Here is a 20,160-nt window from a genome sequence, read left to right on the forward strand (position 1 = left end):
ACTTCCATGTTAGTTCCCTCCCACCTCCCGCCCCCTGGTTCTCTATACAGCAGCCAGACTGATCTTCAGATCAGACCATGCCACTTTCCTGCTTAAAGACCCTTAATGGCTTCCTATTTTACTTTGGATAAAACCGACATTTCTCACCCTTGCCTATAAAAAGCCATGTAGGATCTGATGCCTGCTACTTTTCCCTCCTCATTTTATGTCCCTCTTTACTTCTCTCTTCATCAGTCACTGTCTTTTTTTCTTTTCTTAAACTTCCTGGATCTTGCCTTGGGGCCTTTGCATAACTGTTTCCCATTGGGAAGACTTGACTTCAGTTTTGAAGTCACAGTTTTTTTTCTCATGTTCAGGGGCCTTTTCCAACCTCTGATCTGTCTTGGGCCTTGCTGCTTGTTTCTTTCATAGTATTGTTCACAATTTATAGTTATGTGATTGTTTTTTACTTCTGTTACTGTCTCCTTTGCCAGAATGTAAATTCTGGGAATGCAGCAAATAGCCTATTACCCAGCACCCACAGCATAGTGACTTCATTGTAGTAGGTGCTTGATAAATTTCTGCATGGATAGGTAATTACAGCCCGTGGTGGTTTCCTGGAGTTATTCACAAGGGTTCTTTTATATTTCTTGTTTCCTTTAGCTGGGTCTGAACTTATTCCACTTTCATCTAAGTGTTGTATCAAATTTTTAAATAGCGTTTGTATTAATTTTTCTTCCACTAACACATCATAACAAAATTCTTTCTGTTTATATGGGTCTGGTCCACCTTTCTTTTAGAAATCATAGGCACAGCTGTTGTACTGTAAAAGTAAGACCTTCATAGTTACCTCCTTGCATAGTGTCTGTGTTTGTTGGTCTTCTATGGAGGAATCTGCCCAATTGGAAACTCCCCTCAGGGCTCCCCTCAAGGAAGCACTTGAGCAGTTCTCATACCAAATGACTCAGTGAGCTGTGCGTTCCCTGCACTGGTCTCCTGCTATCGGCCTCTGATAGTACCTGAGCGATCACTTAGTGATTGGTTACCATTGCCTTCCAAGTCGCTGTGATGCTCGCTTAGGCTTCCTGCACTAACTGGCTGGCCTGTGTGTCCCTGGTTCCTGTGCTGCCTGGCCCGTGTGTCTCTGTCTCTGAAGGAGTACTCAGTGAGTAAGTCCACACCCTGGACAAGCCATTTTCTGAGCGTGTTCTGTGCATAGAAGTTGAATCTATGATCCCTTTTAGTCATCTCAGCGCTTCGTAGGCCTTTCTGCATGGGCGCCTCCACCTTTGCAGGTTCCTGCTTGGGTAGTGGTAGTGTGTGTGGTGGTAGTGTTGGCAGGGACGGATGGCAGGCATTCCGTTAGAGGTCATGGTCTTCCTGCCAGCTCTGCCTCCCATCCTTGAACTGTCCTCTAGACCACCACCACCATCCAATTGGGTGGGATGCAGAAGTCACTGAAAAATCAGCAGAAGTCCCAAGTGCTTTAGGGTGTGTTGTTTGTGAACATATGATTTAGCTTGTTGTTTTTTTTTTTTTTTTTTTTGATTCAGTACTGTGTTTTTTTCAAGAAAACTTTTGTGAATTTCTTACCTTTATGGTTATTAGTGCTGTTTAAGAAGGTAAGTCAAGTGTGTCTTCAGTCAGTTCTCCAGAACCTGGGGCTCTCTGTGACTTGATCTTGTTTGCGGCAGTTCTCTGAAAGCACTGAAGGTTGTGGTTCATTCAAAAGGCCCTCTGCTGGTCACTGTCGGAGAAGCTGGGGAGGCAGCCAGATCCAGGCTTCACAGAAGCTTCCAGACTGGTAGAGGATCTCACAGTCTCGGTGGCTTTACTGTGGAAGGGCACTCCTGACCAGTGGTGCTTGCCTTGAGGAGGATCGCATATTCATGAAGCACTGCTGTTTCAGTTTACTACGAAGACATTTCCTCCTTGTGTTTTTTCACAAGTATATCTGGTTTGTAATTGTGTTTCACTTTCTCTTCCTTTTTCTCCCTCCCACAGTTGACTTTGGTGTGAGTGCTCAGCTGGACAGGACAGTGGGGCGGAGAAATACGTTCATAGGCACTCCCTACTGGATGGCTCCTGAGGTCATCGCCTGTGATGAGAACCCGGATGCCACCTATGATTACAGAGTAAGAGGCACCTGCTCCGTAGGCCTTTGCAGGGCCACTGGCATGCCTGAGGGATGGCGGCTTTGCTTATAAATCGCACACCCCTTGTCTGCCTGCCTTTTCAGGGAGGAAGACCTTCAGTGAGGAAAATTGCAGGTGCAGATTTTTCAGGACAGTATTCAGATGCTGTCTTTTTTGGCCATTTGTATCACATGACTGTGTTCTCATTAAGGAATACACTGGTTTCAAAGCAGTCTGGAGCACTTTGTCGTGCCTAGAGCTTTTTGTTCCTATTTACTATCCTTTTTTTTTTTTTTTAACTTGAAGAATATATTAGAATCGAATATTTATTCTTTTTAAAATATTGCCAGTGTACAATAATAGCTTCGAGTGAAATTTTATATTATTCTTGTTAAACTGCTGTACAGCATTGATTTGGTATACAAATTTATTTAAATTATTAGAGTGACCTCTAGGGACTTGAATCAATAATGCACTTTAAAAAAAAAATCTAGATGTAAATCCATATTTGATATCAGACTCGGGTTACTATGTTTACAAAAGCTGTTTTTAAAAATCCATGCCTTAATTAGATGAGCCAGTCTGGTTAATATACCTGTTAATGATATGCAAAATGGAATTCATGTCTTAACAGTCTCCCATGTATTTTAGTATTTATTACAAATATCCAATTAATGAGACTTAATTTAAGACTGTAGTGCAGAGTAACTTTTATTTTTTATATACTGAAGTATCTTAAAATAGGTAACAGACTTTGTGACTTTCCACTCTTTACCATGTCTCTAAAATTTAAAAATGTTTTCCCGCATTCCCCAAATAATTATTATACCTAAGTAAATACAAATAGTTAATACAAAGTTGGTAATTAGACCTGGCTGGTATGCAGAACAAGACAGTGTATTTGGTTATTTAATCTCTTTTAATCTAGAACCACCTCCACTGCCACCCCCACCTCGTTTTTTTGTATTTGTTTTTGTTTTGCCATAAAACTGACTTTCTGAAGAGCCTGGGCCTGTTGTCTAATGTTCTACCCTTGAGATTTGTCTCATTACTTCTTTATGTCATTTAGTTTGTTTCCTGTAAACTAGAAAGGCTTAATTTGTATCAAGGAAAACCTTCTTAGCAAAATCACCACTGGGGAGGTGGAGGTGGAGGTTCTTCATGTTGCCTCACAGCAGGGGACATGCAGAGCTGTTCATCCCCCGCTCATTGCCAGGAGTGGCCCCTGGATTAGGGTAATGAGCCCCTTTGTGTACCCTGATAGTATAGAAAGCTTAATGAAAATAAGGGAGGAATGATAGGTCTCTCCTTTTTGTTGTATTCAGATATATGTGTCTGAACTTTGTAATATAAGTATAGATTATTTAGAAAACCTTTAAACTGAGCAACTTTAATTCCTTGGTTAGGATAGCATATAAACAAATATATAGTAATGATAATAACTATCCTCATCTGCTTTTCAAAAATTCTTTTTTTTGGATTTTAAGAAATATTGTCTGATAAGACTTCAGTACATCAAACAGTGTTTAGTGAGTACTCTCCATTACAAAAGTAAATAAAACTGGCAAAAATGCCTGCCTTCATGGAACTTATATTTGAGTAGAAAGTGAAGTTTAATTCAAATTTTAAATTTAGTATTTCAGGGGAATCAGAAAAAAAAAAAAAAAAGATTCCATGTACAGAAAACCAGCTGACTTGTTTGGTTTGCAAGTAGGGTGGGGATGCTTAGTAGCATGATTTGAATTAGTGAGCCATGTTAGGTTTTATGAATTCAGTGGGGAGCACTTTGTAAAGAATGGTTTCTGGCCTTTAAACTTTAAAATCTTAATTAAGTTTGAGTTACTAACAATAAACATCCATCTGGGCCAGAAGTCTAAAGTATTGAATGCTTATGAAGAAATGAAGAAATATATTGAACCGTAGACCATTCACTGAACAGTTAGAGAGAGGTTTTTAAGTGGGACCAGCTCTAGTTCATTCATAGATGTAAGTGGTTTTAATCAAATCAATTTTCTGCTTCTTTCCTTCCTCCCTCCCTCCGTCCCTCCCTCCTTCCATAAGTTCTACAAATGTGTTTGTACTTTTAATTTTCTGGCAAACTTCATTTTGGTTTATATAGCAAAGTTGTGTGAATAGCCAGACATGTAAGTTAGTGGCTTTGTAGCTACTCCAGTATCCGTAACATACTGTTTTATTTTTGCAGAGTGATCTTTGGTCTTGTGGCATTACAGCCATCGAGATGGCAGAAGGTGCTCCCCGTAAGTAACTTTCTTTTCTTTTTCCCCCCGTAAGTAACTTTTCTTTTTAGCTCACTTGTTAACGTGTAACTTAAATCTCTCCCAAGACTTCAAAAAGAACAGCTCAGCTCCATGGATAAAGGCATTTCTGGTAGACTGTTTAGATGAAGGCATCATCAATATAGTCAAGTTTTAGATATAAAAGGAATTCTTGGCAACCACTATTACTATTTCTTTTAAATATCTCTAGGAGGCCTATAGGCTACATTTTCTTTTATTTAAGTTGTACTCAAATGTGTGACCTGAAGTAGTGCTGAGATCAAATAATAAGTAGTAAGTTTTCTCTTTACATTTTAAATTGAATAATTCAGTGAAACTACTCCTAACACATGAAATTTTAGTATTAAGTTTTGAGTTTACAAATGGAGGCAAAACTTTATTAATAGAATAATTTTTTGTGCGTGTTAACTGAAATTTTGTGAGTTTTTGCTTCTCCATTGGATTGAATTAATGAGAACTTCATATAATTCATTTTTGATCACGGATGAGGTAGAATTGCAGAGAGCAAAGGAAAAAAAAACCCTGCATTTTCTGCTGTCCCCATTAAAAAAGGTCTACACAAAGAATGTATAACTGTCTGGCACAGCACATAGTTGCTGCTGAATAAATATTTGTTGAATGAATGAAAGTAATTATTGACAGCTAAAAATTAGTTTTCAGCGTGGAAATAGAGATCTGCCTCAAACACCATACATTCCCCTGTGCTTCCCTCTGAGACAGTAAGGCGGGGAAGTACCACCTCATCCTTTGTCTCAGTTTTTGTTCACAAGGGGAATAGTATTGTCTGCCCCTCCTCATTGCCCAGATGCCTTGTAAGGGTCTTTTGAAGGTAAAGAAACACATGAAAGTGCACATTGCCTATGGTGACACAGTAATGCCTGCGTGTGTGCCTAACACACCTTTATTGGGTGAGTGATAGGAGTACAAAAACAGTAATTGCACAGAAGTAAATCCATTTCATGCTCAATTTTTGCTCTTTCTAGTATTTTTAGCTGTAACAACAAACAGCATTTCTGGAGGGCCTAACTGTGCTCATTCTGTTCCAGGCATTGCGTGAAGGCCTTTGCAAGCCATATCTTATTTAATCTCGACAACAACCCTATGAAAATGCAATCGTTTTCATTGTAATCTTACAGATAGTTTAACAACCTAAGTGTTAGTTCCTGTAAGACTTAGATTTATGAAAACTTTCCAATGTCTGTTGAAAAATGTATATTCTTCTTGTTGCTCTCATCCTCCCGCTGTGCTGTTTTTAAATGGGAAATTCAAGGTATGCCCTGGAGTTCATAACTAGGTGTCTAGACTGCTCGGTATGAAGCCTGTCAGTCAGACGATGGGCCAGAGCATTTCATGTTATTTATGACTGAGCCCTAGAAATCAAGAATGAGTAAAGTAAGTGCCATACTGACACGACCGTCTCCTCTCCTCAGCTCTCTGTGACATGCATCCAATGAGAGCACTGTTTCTCATTCCCAGAAACCCTCCTCCCCGGCTGAAGTCAAAAAAATGGTAAGCTATATATGGTTTTTTGTTGTTCTTTTCCTTTTTTTTGTTTCTTTTTACTTATACTTTGCTTTGAGATAAAATTCTGGCCCTTCTAATTCTGGGGAACACAAGAACTGGTTCTCCAAAACTCCAATTAAAGGGTGCGTTGATTTTTTTTAAATGAGATTTTTCTTGATAAATTCTCTCTGAATTACAAAACGGTGACAAACAACCACACGAAACACTATAACATGTCTAAAGACAAATGTTCTATTTTAATATTTAGACATTCTTTTAAGTGTAATATACTTCTAAACATCTTTCCATTAAAGAAAGTGACTGGGCCCGGTGGCTCGCACCTGTAATCCCAGCACTTTGGGAGGCCAAGGCGGGCGGATCACCTGAGGTCAGCAGTTCGAGACCAGCCTGACCAACATGGAGAAACCCTGTCTCTACTGAAAAAAAATACAAAATTAGCTGGGCGTGGTGATGATGCCTGTAATCCCAGCTACTCAGGAAGCTGAGGCAGGAGAATCGCTTGAACCCAGGAGGCAGAGGTTGTGGTGAGCCAAGATCACGCCATTGCACTGTACCCTGGGTAACAAGAGCAAAACTCTTGTCTCAAAAAAAAAAAAAAGCTATGTTGACTTGCAGTTCCTCAGATGTCGTAGGATTTTAAAATTAATGGAGGCTTTTACTGTAATTATTATTATTTTTTAACTGAAGTTAGACATACCAGCTTTCATTGCAGAATAGCATATTAACAGAATGGCTTAATCTTCTTGGGCTGTCACTTTTCCTTCTCCTTGTAACTCTCATACATTTGTCAGACAGAGTACTGATACCCACAGAGAGAGAGGGAGGAGGATGACTTTCCCTGAGAGAACCTGTTAGGATTGCAGCATTGTGGGAACATACTGTTGGGTTAGTTGTAAAATCTTGAAGAGAGAGAGCAGTGTTTTGGGTTCTGCTGAGAATTTTGCCCCCTCTTTCCCTCCTGAATTTCCTTCTGGGTCCTTTTCCTGTTTGTTCTCGTCTGTACTCTGGCTCATCATGCATGGCCTTCCCTCCTTTTTGTGTTCCTCTTTCTGTTTTTCTGGACTCATTGATTCCTACCTGCTATATGACTTTTTTTTTTTTTTAAACAGTTCTTACTAGTTTTCCAATTGATGCTACCTCATCTTAGGTTCTTGACTCTCATTCTGAAATACGCAGAACATCTCAGAGTTAAGCTTCCATTCTGAATTTGGCCTTTTAGCGGTTCCTGTTTATGCTTTTTTTCTTGTTTACTCACCTTCTGGTGATTTGCAGTTCTCTTTTCCCCTATGTTGTTGCACGCCAACACCCATCTTCATACCAGTTTTCTTCGTGCTTCTTCTCCCTGTATCTCACTGTCCTTTCCCCCAACACATTTCACCATCCTTTCCCCTCTGTCTTCTGCTGGCAGGATTTTTCTCAGTTTTTATACAGTCTTTAGGCACGTCTGACTCCATGTGGCTGTCTGATTCCATTTACCTGTGTTTAGAATGGTTTTTATTGCCACGGAGTTGTAAGGATTTTAGCTCCAGTCAGTCTTCTGTGTTATGACATAATAACTCTGGACATCCTCAGGTGGCCATGCCTAGGGAAACCCAATGTGTATAGCTGATATCACCCAAGGAATCAGCTATGGAGCTGGAGTAACTCTTTACCCAGTTCATGCTTTGATTAAGTAGTACTCATTCTCCCCTTTTCTTTATCTCTCTCAGATTTTGTTGACAGAAGTCCGTACTGGAAGGATTGCTAAGTTAATGCTGTCTTCAGGGTTCCTCACACTCCGATTATTCTGTCCGTTAGCTACAGTTTTGTATTAACCACTGTGTGTCCAACATACAGTGATACAAAGGTACAGTGGTAGACAGCAATAAATGCTTCCTGTGTTCTTTTCTTACACCAAACTTTCTTTAAACTGGATTAGATGGCACGTTTCATCCATTTATATCCCTGTTCTCATATTACCCAAGTATTCTAAAAGGGTGAGATAATTACAGACTTTATCCTTCTTCTTGTGATTGCTGTCCACCTGATGTAAGTTCTGTTTTTTTGGAGAAATGGCTTTCAAAAGATGATCAGTGTCCTTCTGCCAGCAGAACTTGATTCTTGATTTTAGGAAATATTTTGTAGTCCATTGATTCCCAGATGTTAGTCTGTGGACACAATGCTTAGGAATCCTTTTGGAATCTTTTAACTGATGGCTCTAACCTCAAAGTTTCTGGTCTGAGGAGTGACTCAGATATTTGTATCTTCAATAAACTCCCCAAAATGATCTTTGTGGACATTGAGTCTTAGAAATCTCTGCGTTAAAGCATTTCACTATCCTGTGTAGAATCTTCCATGTTCCTCATTAAACGTAGAATAAAGTAACAGCGACTTTGAATGACTTTAAGGGCTTTTCTTTGAGCTGACCCTAACCTATTTTTCCATTCTTTTTCACTTTTCATACTAGCCTCAGAAAATAACTCATTATTCTCTAACACTTCCCTACTTTAGTTCATATCATTCCTTCACTCTGGAATGTTGTCTTCTCTGTCCTACCTTACAAATATCAAGTATCCTACTTTTTCTTCTTGTCCAATCCACTGTAACAGGTTTTTGCTTCCTCTGTAAGTTTGATATATGTCTGCTGTTGTATCTACCTAAATTTCTCCACTTTATTTCTTATGTGTATGTGTTATAGAGCCTAATGTAAACAAATGCAAATAGTTGATACATAAATATTTGTTGAATTGAAAAAAAGTTAAGTTTTAATGGAAATACGAGACAATAGAAGTGATTCTTAAAGGCAGTGAAGTAGAAAGAGTGAACTAATTTTCTAACTCACATTTTTAAAGAATACCTCATTCATTCAACAAAACTTTATTCCATACCTATTGTGGTGTGCATGCCTAGCGTTGAGCATTGCCTACAGGTTGAGATGTAGGAACTAGTTTTTGACCTGTACCATTTCAACCTTTCAGCGGGACAGAAACATAAAGCATGCAGTCTGTTAAAAGCAGATAACCCCAGAAGAAAGGTTCCTAACTTGGGTTCACATAGGGCAGAGTGTTGCCAGGAAGATTTACCAGAAGTGGTGATTCTTGAAATGAGTCTCAAAAAATAGGACAGGTGATTGGTAAGAGTGTCCTGACCAAGGCTAGGGCTGTGGTCCTCATGAGCTGGTTATGGAGAAACAGGCAGAAGTAAAAGTGGCTAGTATGGCAAATGTAGGTGACAGATTCATCTCTTCCCCTAACCCCTCCAAAAAAAACTCAACAACTGTAATTTCCACCTTTGTAGATTAAACAGAGGGAACTGACAAATCAACTGGTTTGGAACTCTGGTTGAAATGTCAAATTAACAGGTTCAAGAGCCCCAGCATTTGGTCATGGAGTCTGCTCCTTTTCTTATCTCATTGCTGTCCTTGTCTTCTAGGTACCGGACATCTGTCCCGTCTGCCTTCATTTTATCAAAGACCTCCCGCTACTCCCTTGCCCCCGCCAGTCCTGTAATTAAGTGATTAATGTGCAATATTAGATTTAAGCCCAGTTCATTTAAATCTGACTTCCTTCTTAGCTCCCTATTTGTGGTGTGTTGTTAGCGATAGGATGCACCACTTAAACTGTGCTAAATTAATGCTCCTGATCCTCAACAGTCCTGAGTTCCTATTTATGTTTCGTACATTATTCCTATGCATTTGCAGAATGTTCACGGTGAATTCTGAAGCTCTTCTTTATGTTGAGGCTTGTAAGTTACTGATATTTCGGATCTTTACTCTCTGTGGTGGAAATTTGATGATCTTTTTCACTTCTTACAGGTCGAAGAAATTTTTTAGTTTTATAGAAGGGTGCCTGGTGAAGAATTACACGCAGCGGCCCTCTACAGAGCAGCTTTTGAAACATCCTTTTATAAGGGATCAGCCAAATGAAAGGCAAGTTAGAATCCAGCTTAAGGATCATATAGATCGTACCAGGAAGAAGAGAGGCGAGAAAGGTACTAAGCCTGTTTTTGTTTTCATCCTTTAAAATTTTTATGTTTAGGTTCTTGCCAACTAGAGTAGGTCACTCCCTTCCCAGCTGTGAGAGTGCTCACTTGGCCAGTGCTTGCATGGTTTCTCTCTGCTTGCAGTTCAGTGCTTAGGCCTGGGGTCCAGCCTGGCTCCAGGTGGAGCTGGCTGGAGCTTTGTGGTGTGTCACCAAGCTTACAGCAAGTAAATAGGCATGACGATGGGATGTTCTTCTTGTTCCCGAGGGTGACGTCATTGTTGCTGCCCATTTTACTTCATCATGGATGTGTTCATGGCGTATTTCACTGGGGTTTATTGAGCATCTGCTGTGAGCATCACCATCAATGTGTTTCTGTATAATTCTCCTGCCCAAGAACCCCGCTCAGGGGTTTTTTACTGCCCTCTCTATTACAAGTGGTGTGGCAGCATGGGCCACATGCATAGTCAGACGACTTTGCTTTCAATAGCATGCACAGCACAAGCATGCTCTTGTGCTAACTACTGAAGGTTCTTTTGTGTTCCCAGTATCTTTGTTTTATGTCTTTGCACATACTTTGCCGACCTTCCTGGAATGCTCTCCGTTTTCCTTCTGTCCAGCAAGGTGCAGTTCAAACATCATCACCATCTTTACTAAACCATCTTCTCTGAGGCTGCTGGCTCACACTGATCTTTCTCTTTTGTGGGTCCTTATAATAACATTATAGAACAACACTTGGATAACTGGTATCCTATTATTTTTTGGTTCAAATTTCAAGGTCAGAGAAGAAACTAAGAAGAGCAGGTTCAAGGCAGTAAAAGAATTGGTCAAAGTCTGGAGGCCTTTCTGCCTGTACTGGTATTCATAGTTAAGTTATCATTGATGTTCAGAATAACCTTTTTCCTTCTGATATACTTAGTTATAAAAGTAATTAGGCTTTGTATATTAAGCTATGCACTTGTAACACAGTTAACTAAAGCTTGAAAACAAGACTTCTTTTCCTTAACTCTCAATTGACATGGAAGCACTGTTTAGGAAAAAATTATTTGCATATTGGATCATTTTCCCATAACTTTACTTAGTAATAATAGCTAACATTCATGGAACATTTGCCAGATACCTTGGATTATCTCGTGTTTTCCTCATCACCCACATTTTGCAGATGGAAACAGCAGAACACCTTCCCTTCCTTTCAGTCTTCAAGTCACAGTGACCTCTTTATTTTCTCTCTGGGTTTACCTTCCAGATACCATCAGCCTCTTGTCGATAATTAGTGATTCGTAGTATAAAATTATAAACATAGCAGAGTACCTATTTTAAGGATTCTGAAGATTATTTAAGCTGGAATTTCCCTTTGAAGCTAGCAGAGTCTATTAAAATTAAATAGCTTTGATGGTTTAGCATACAGAAGAGCTTATGTTATATATGCAGACTGATAAATTTATACGGAACCATATTTTAATTGCTCAGGCACTTTAAAACCAGGAAACTGATTTTCATCTTTTTTTTTTTTTTTTTTGGGACAGAGTCTTGCTATGTCACCCAGGCTGGACTACAGTGGTGTGATCTTGGATCACTGCAACCTCCGCCTCCTGGGTTCAAGTGATTCTCCTGCCTCAGCCTCCTGAGTAGCTGGGATTACAGGCGTGCACCACCACACCCGGTTGATTTTTGTATTTTTAGTAGAGACAGGCTTTCACCATGTTGGTCAGGCTGGTCTTGAACCCCTGACCTCGTGATCTGCCCGCCTGGGCCTCACAAAGTGCTGGGATTACAGGTGGGAGCCACCGCACCCAGCCTGATTTTCATCTTGTATATCTTTGAAAAAAATAGAGGTGTGTGTGTCTAGTCTTTGCTTTTAAATCTCTTCAGCCTGTCTGGGTTTTTTATTGGTTTCTGGAGTGAAACTGCTCACTAGAAGTTGGATATTGACATTAAGTGAAGGGACCGGTAAAATGGCCTTTTGGGAGAACTGTATGAAACCTGTAGAACTGAAAGTGAGTTATTGATGTTGAAACTTCTGTTTGTTTGAAGTCTGGCCTAAGTAGAGCAAATTTTAGTCTCATTTTTTTTTTTTTGCTATATGGTTTAATTTGTTTTCTCTGATTTTGCCTGGTTTGTTTGTGGGTACATTTTGGCTTGTTTTTCCTGTACCTAGTTAATGTTTCACTCTGTGTCCATCCTACAGGCTTTTTTCCCTCTGCTGCACTCTCCGTGGATCCCTAATTGCAGAAAATCACCAAATAAATTATCTTGGTTGCCTTAGTTTCAGCAGTCACATATCTTTTTGAATTTTGCCATCAAAGTGGATTTTGTTGAATTTGCTAGTGTCCTTGGGTTCTTTTCTTATGTGTCAGGGGCGCTGGACCCCCTCTCGTGGTCCTGCACCTCCTCAGCAGTGCATCCCCATACAAGGTTGGCTGGAATGCTGTGGAATCAGCTTTTCTATAGGGAGTAAGGCTGACTAGGGAATAGATGCTGTCACTATGGGAACGTGGTGTCTTGTCCCTCCTCCCCAAATCCTTTATACAAGTTGCTGTTTTCACCAGGAATTTGTTTATTTTCTGCCATGATGCTCTTGTCCTTTTCTTTGTAGATGAAACTGAGTATGAGTACAGTGGGAGTGAGGAAGAAGAGGAGGAAGTGCCTGAACAGGAAGGAGAGCCAAGGTAACCACGAAGCCACTGTTCAGTATCCTGCTTTATGAAGGGATTAAGTTTTATGTTGTGCCAGGATTTCAGAAGACTCCTGTGTGGTACAACGAATCTTAAATTCTTTGCTAGTACCAGTTAGACAGCGTCTTACTATCTTCCATTCTTCTCTATTCTTGTCCTGTAAACATTTTTCTTCCCTGGATCCTCTTACCCAGTGATTCTTTACCAAGGGTTGTATTGTGTCCTCTCCCCGAGTCATTGATAAATGAGTGGGCCTAGGCAGGGGAGAGTGCCCCAGCATTTATTGTTCCAGAAGCCATGGATAGTGAAGGTGCCATTGAACACCATTTCTTGTGGTATATAGAATATGGCTACACACAAAGAATTGTCCCACTCATGGACCAGCAGGACTGTGTGTGTCCTGATTTATTTTACGGTGTGTGTTTTAGTTTATCTCTGGCTCCCCAAGGTTCAGTAAAGCAGAAGGTTAAGGAGTCAGATTGGTTGCATGAACCTCATAATAACTGATGAATCAGAGAATAGAGGATTTTTGGATTGTAAGATGGGTGTGCCTGGCATTTGTCCATGCTGCAGGATGTGGCTGATGAAGTGAACAAAGGGAGGGTGGAAGGGGAACCATGTGCCAGAGAATGGGACTTGGAAGAGAGAGAAGAGAATTTATTGAAGCTACTCCATAATCTCTTTTTCTTCTTGTGTAGGAGAGATTTTAATCCATTTTAGACTAAGAATTTCAGAGGAATTTGAACTGATTTCATGAGCAGTGTAATTGTTTTTGAATAGGAGGAGCACCATATGGCGAAAAAGGCAATTTAAGGAGATATCTTTGCCGTGCTGCTCTGGATGCCATGGCAGTGGAGAAGTAACTCGGTGGGGAGGTCACCTAGGAAGGGTGTGTTTAATTGATCTTTGCAGTGGCTGATTCATAGGACCCACTTGGGCTCAGCTGCTGACCTGGAAATTAGAAAGTGGGAGGGAATGGTGTAAACACTGAAGAGTGGTCTGATGGTTCTGTTTACTGAAGTAAAAAAAAAAGGTAGTTAAAGGACTAGTGAAATCAAAGAAGGTGATTTCAACCTTTCCTTTGACTGAGTTTGAATCGTTATGAGAATCCTAAGTAGAAATGTCTTGTCAAGCAAACATCTAGGACAGCATTTTAAGACATTTACTAAATAAATAAAAGAAGATATGGGACTATTGAATTGTAGCTATGGTCATTTCTGTGAATGTATTAGTTGCCTCCCTCAAGTCAGAAGAACTCAGAGAATGAATGTAGAAATGGAATAGGATGCTGGTGCTGCTGTCTCACTTAGAGGACAGTGTGATCTGTGCACACCCCTGAAAGCCCTACTTTCTCCAACAGTTCCATTGTGAACGTGCCTGGTGAGTCTACTCTTCGTCGAGATTTCCTGAGACTGCAGCAGGAGAACAAGGAACGTTCTGAGGCTCTTCGGAGACAACAGTTACTACAGGAGCAACAGCTCCGGGAGCAGGAAGAATATAAAAGGCAACTGCTGGCGGAGAGACAGAAGCGGATTGAGCAGCAGAAAGAACAGAGGCGACGGCTAGAAGAGGTAGCAAAAGGAAAATGTCCAAGTTGGTTGGTCTTTTCTCTTTCTGCATTTACACTGGTAGTTAGCCACTCCAAGGAATATCCTCCGTAGCTTCCTGGGGTAATACTTATCCCCTGGCACAGCTGTTTACATAACTTGTGAAAGAAAGCTTACACTTTGGACTGGCAGGCCTTCACATTCCTTGAGGCCTTAGAAATGTTTTCCTTCCTTGTGAAAACTTGGATCTGCCCCACAGTTACTCATCAACATACTGTGTTAGATGCCGAGCAAGTGTCCCAAAGATGGCATCAGACCAGTTTTGTGAAGTCTTTGCATTATGGTTTAAGTTGGCTTGCTCAGGATTGACCTGATTGCTTTTCCACTCTCAGCCTCTGAGTCCCAGTGCATATTTTTCTGAAACTTCAGCCTTCTTCACATGAAAAATTATTTTTTTCTCTAAATGCCTTAACTTTAGGTATACTCAAGAGTAGGGGATGCAGATGAGGACAAATAGCTAATGCATACCGGGCTTAATACCTAGGTGATGGGTTGACAGGTGCAGCAAACCACCATGGCCCACGTTTACCTATGTAACAAACCACGTTCTGCAGTGTATCCCAGAACTTAGAGTAAAACAAAATTTAAAAGAAAAAGATAAGATTTGGACTTAGAGGCAGAAACACAGGAAGAGTACCATGTGGCAAGGGAGGCAAGATGGGAATAATGGTCTGCCAGTCAAGGAAGGCCAAGTAGTGCCTGCAACCACTGAAACTAGGAAGAGGTGAAGAAAGACCCTTCCCTAGAGCCTTCAGAGAGAACATGGCCGTGCTCACACCTTGGTTTCAGAGTTCCAGCATCCAGAACTGTCAGAAAATAAATTTTTACTGGTTTAAGCCAAAAAAACAAAAAACAAAAAAACCATAGACACTAAGGGATGCAGAAAACAATTTGAACCTGGAAGTTGTAGTGTCCTCTGGTGGAGAAGTACATTTTGCACCACCTGCTCGTTTAACTCATTAATATTGCTAACATTGGTAATGTGGTTACCTTACAGCTTTCATGTTTTTAATGCACAGAAATATATTATTTCCCTGTACAGTCATGGGTCGCTTAATGACGGGGATACATTCTGAGAAATGCATCATTAGGTGATCCGTCATTGTGGGAACATCATAGAGTGTACCTACACAGACCTAGATGGTACAGCCTACTACGCACCTAGGCTATGTGGTGTGGCCTCTTGCTCCTAGGCTACAAACCTGTACAGCATGTTACTGTGCCTAATACTGTAGGCAGTTGTAACACAATGGTAAGTATTTGTATATGTAATCATAGAAAAAGTATGGTAAAAATATGATATTATAATTTTATGGGACCACCATTGTATATGCAGTTCATCGTTGACCAAAACATGGCCATTTCACCTGGGGGTCAGAAGAGTCTTTTGATTTTCTTTTCTTGACTGGCTCCTGCTGCATACCTCACAGGTCCAAATTTCTCATTCATTATCATTTCTGTTTTTATTTAATTCACAGACATTGTTTTTTTCCTCCAGAAAAATGGCCCAACAGCAGTAAAGCCCTGTATTGATATTACCCAGTGGAATTTAGTCTATTAAATAGCAACACATGCTGTTAAATATTATCCTACTAATTTAACAGCACATTTTGGCATGGAATCTTTCATACACTTTGTGTATTTTTGTAGTCCGGATTCTGAAAACTCTTTATAATTTGCCGCCTGTTTAGAAAAATTGGTGCCTGCTGAACTAAGGAGCCTGCAAATAGTCAGCTACGACTTTTAGAAGAAAACAGGACATACGTTCCCCGGTAGTAGGGACAACTTCGCTGCTTATGTAATGCTTTTGTAGTTAATTTGCAAACTCCTTATAGTATTTTTGTTAAGACCCTTTTCAATGTTCTTTTTAATAACTCTTGAATGAGTTCAGAGGTCTGTTCAAGTTGCGTATGGACTGTACTTACTGAATTAGAATGCTTGGATTTTGAGACTCTGGCTGTCCAGCCTCTGCATGTGGTAGGTGGTGAAGGTGAGCGCTGGCTCACAAGGAAGAGCTGAAGTTTTAAAGTCATTTTGTTTTATAAGCTACGTAGATGCTAGTGAATGTCTGTGGAAACAAGAATTTTGTACTTGACATGTTTTAATTAGCCCATGATGGATTTTCAGTGTAAGCTCAAACTCAGGGTCATCTCTTTGAGCTTCTTTTCTCAATTAGGAAAGATTAAGAAAATATTGAAATGGGAGAAGTCACATGAGTAGAATTCCACTGGTTTGGATTTTTGGTCAGCTAGCTGCTTGTTATTAGCCTGGGTAATTAAGCTTTACTTAAACTCCAGGTCCAAGGAAGGTAATTTGGGAATAGAGTGATCCCTTATTTGGGGAATTGGTTCTAGGACTTCCCATGGATACCAGAAGTGCAGATGCCCATGCCTCTGATATAAAGTGGCCTAGTCTTTGCATATAACCTGTGCACTCTGTTCCATATATAGTCATATGTTGTATAACAACATTTTGGTCAACAACTGACTACATGTATGACGGTGGTCCCATAAGATTATAATGGAGCTGAAAAATTCCTATTGCCCAGTGACATCATAGCCTTTGTAACGTGTAATGGGTTGTAGCTCAACCTGTTACTCGTGATCATGGTGATGCTGGTGTAAACTCACGTATTGCACTGCAGGTTGTATAAAAGTATAGCACGTACAATTATATACAGTATATGTTACTGTGTTTATGTATTTACTATATTATACTTTTTAATCATTAGAGTGTACTCCTTCTACATATTAAAAACCAAGTTAACTGCAAAAGAGCCTTAGGTCCTTCAGGAGGATTCCAGAAGAAGGCATTGTGATCATAGGAGATGACAGCTGACAGTTCCATGTGTGTTATTTGCCCTTGAAGACCAGCCAATGAGATAAGATGTAGAGGGAGAAGATTGTGATATTGAGGATTCTGACCTTGTGTAGACCTAGACTAATGTATATGTTTGTGTCTTTCTTTTTACCAAAAACATTTTTAAAGCTAAAAAAATTTTTCAATTAGGAAAAAGTTTATAGGATAGAAATTTAAAGAAAGAAAATATTTTGTACAGTTATATGAAGTGTTTGTGTATTAAACTCATAAAAGAATAAAATTAACTTTTAAATTTTAAGAAAAAGTTACATTAAGATTAATTTAATATTGAAGGAAGAAAAACATTTTAAAATAAATTTAGTATGGCATGAATGCACAGTGTTTATGAAGGCTACAGTAGTGTACACTAATGTCCCAGGTCTTCATATTCACTCACCACTCACTCACTGACTCACCCAGAGCAACCTCCAGCCCCTCAAGCTCTATTCGTGGTGAGATTGCATTTGTAATCTTTTATAGCATGTTTTTACTGTCCTTTTTTTGTGTTTAGATGCACAACTGCTTACCATTGTATTGCAGTTACTTAGCATATTCAGTATAGTACCAGGCTGTGCAGGTTTGTAGCCTAGGAGCAATAAGCTACACCATGTGGCCTAGGTGTGTAGTAGGCTGTACCATCTAGGTTTGTGTGTGCACACTATATGATGTTCATACAATGAAGAAATCACCTAACGACGCATTTCTAGGAACATATCCCTGTTGTTAAGCAACACATGACTGTACTTTAAATCATCTCTGGATTACTTAATACCAAGTACAGTGTAAATGCCATGCAAATGCCTGTTATGCTGTATGATTTAGGGAATAATGACCAAAAAGGCTGTACAGATGGAATTTTTTCAAATATTTTTTGGCCTAACGTTGGTCGAATCCATGTGGTTGTGAAACCTGTGGATACAGAGGGCTGACTATTTGAGCCATAATTGGTTCGTAGCCCTTTACTGGCATTAAGGATTTAGTCAGAACTGTTTGAGGAACAGAGATTATTTTATGAACAAAGTAGGTGAAGATGGTCAGCCTCACTCATAAGATATTAACATTGAAAGGAGATAACTGTTACCTGTCAGCAGACTGGCAAAACATGGTCAGTAAAGTAAAGGCTGTGGGCAAACACAGTGCAGATGCCACAAAACCAGGCCCACTGGGATTGGGGATTTCTCTTGCCATCCACACACTCCTGTCTCTGCACCCTTTTTGCAGGTGAGGGATGGTGCTTTTGCCCTTCGTAGGTCCTTCATCTTTAAGAACTACATACACTCCCACCTCCCATCTCCCTTGGTGCTCTCTGGTAACTGCTGCTGCTAGTATCGCCCTTGTTTGCTTCTCTGCTTTCTCCTCATCTCCTGTGTGAACTGGATCTCCTTTGGAAGTCCTTGCAACTCTTTTGGAGTTTGTCTCCCAGTTTTGCTGAAAATGAGGTTTTTGTTTTCTCTTGTTTTGTTTGGATGGTTCCAGGAGGAAAAGGGGAGAATGCTGAGCTCATGCAGCCAAGTTTGTACCAAGAGTCTCAGCACTTCTTCCCGGCGCCTCCCCGCTGCTCTTCGTGTGTGTGGCTGAGCTCCCGGGGTCCTTCTCTTATGGGTACACTCATATTTTGTCAGTTTACTCTAAGTGAGTTATCCAGATTCAGAAAAGGATCATTTTCTTCCTTCCTCAAAAAGGTCTTCTGTTTTGTTTTGGAGACAGGGTTTTGCTGTGTCACCCAGGCTGGAGTGCAGTGGTGCAATCTCAGCTCACTGCACCCTCTGCCACCCGGGCTCAGGTGATCCTCCTGGCTCTGCCTCTTGAGTACTGGGACTACAGGCATGCACCAGCATACCAGGCTCATTTTTGTATTTTTTGTTTTGTGGAGATGGGGTTTCACCATTGTTGGCCAGGCTTGTCTCTAACTCCCAGGCTCAAGCAGTCCACCCGCCTCAGCCTCCCAAAGTGCTGGAATTACAGGCGTGAGCCACCGCGCCCATCCAAAAAGTTTTAATACTACTTTTCCTATTTAGAGCATCATCACACCTTTGGCTCATAAAAGACTTTGGGTCTAACTAAATTTTTTTTTTTCATTTTGTTCACAAGCCAACCTTTTCTTTCATCCAGTATTTATTTGCTTTTTAGGAAAAATGAAACTTACTTAATTGTGTGTCATTTTATCCCAATAGTTTTGTGCTCTTTTTTTTGTTGTTGTTGAATCATGATTTGGCATCCTTTATCTGTTCCTCTCTACTCTCGTGACATTCACACATTTAGTTAGCATGTTTTCTTTGTCCTTTGTCTGAGTTTAATAAAAATAGTCTGGGCGTGATGGCTCACAACTGTAATCCCAGCCACTTGGGGAGGTCGAGATGGGGTGCTCACTTAAGCCCAGGAGTTTGAGATCAGCTTGGGAATATAGCAAGACCTCATCTCTATTTAATAAAAAATTAAAAAGTAAAAGGAAATAAAAATATTAAACAAGATGGTGTCCTGGAGAAAACCAGATGAGTTTCCTGCTACTTGTAATTCTCTTTCTATTCTTGAACAGTACTGATAAGGATATTTGGGTCTTTCCTGTCTCAGAGTCTTTTAGCTGGTATTCGAAAAAATTTCTTACATCTTTCCTTTAAAAGCCTTTACCCTCGGACTCTCAGTTGTCACTTTGTGATTTTGGAAAATCTGCTTCCTCAACTGAGGGTAAATGTTAGTGTGAGCACCAGCAGTTTCTTTTGGCCTTTCTTCCACCAAGAGGACACACAGTAACATTTATTTCTGTCATTCCTACAGAATCCCAAAGTGATTTCTCCAAATCTCAAAAGTTAAATTTTAGAGGGGTGGTGGAAGTAGAAGACATTAAAAACAAAGGGAAGCAAGAGAAAAAAAACTGTGTGAAATTTGATTAGTACTGATATTAAATTGTAACACTAGGAAAACATAGAAGTTTCTTAGTAAAAAATTAACAAACTGTACCATGCATGCATTGTGTGTTTCTTAGTTCTGAAATTTAGAAGGAAGTCAGTGAACTCCTTTACTCTGAAGCACTTTGCAGCAGTTGCCATGTATTTGAAAGAAATAGGAATCATTTTCTCACTCCTCCTTTCCTACAGAAAAGTTCTTTGTTTTGCAGGCCATTAGTA

At 40.0% G+C, this 20,160-nt stretch overlaps 1 protein-coding gene across 50 annotated transcripts in view; it reads left to right on the plus strand.

Moving 5' to 3' along the window:
* MAP4K4 (mitogen-activated protein kinase kinase kinase kinase 4) overlaps positions 1-20,160 on the plus strand; it is a 192,506-nt gene that overhangs the window by 128,056 nt on the left and 44,290 nt on the right. For all 50 annotated transcript variants that reach the window (XM_077958876.1, XM_015112995.3, XM_077958877.1 and 47 more), the window contains 6 exons: positions 1,984-2,114; positions 4,318-4,372; positions 5,842-5,920; positions 9,729-9,904; positions 12,491-12,563; positions 13,930-14,140. In XM_077958876.1, coding sequence (XP_077815002.1) covers positions 1,984-2,114; positions 4,318-4,372; positions 5,842-5,920; positions 9,729-9,904; positions 12,491-12,563; positions 13,930-14,140 — 725 coding nt within the window. The remainder of the gene's footprint in view (positions 1-1,983; positions 2,115-4,317; positions 4,373-5,841; positions 5,921-9,728; positions 9,905-12,490; positions 12,564-13,929; positions 14,141-20,160) is intronic.

Source organism: Macaca mulatta, chromosome 13, assembly GCF_049350105.2.
Source record: "Macaca mulatta isolate MMU2019108-1 chromosome 13, T2T-MMU8v2.0, whole genome shotgun sequence".
Lineage (NCBI taxonomy): Eukaryota > Metazoa > Chordata > Mammalia > Primates > Cercopithecidae > Macaca > Macaca mulatta.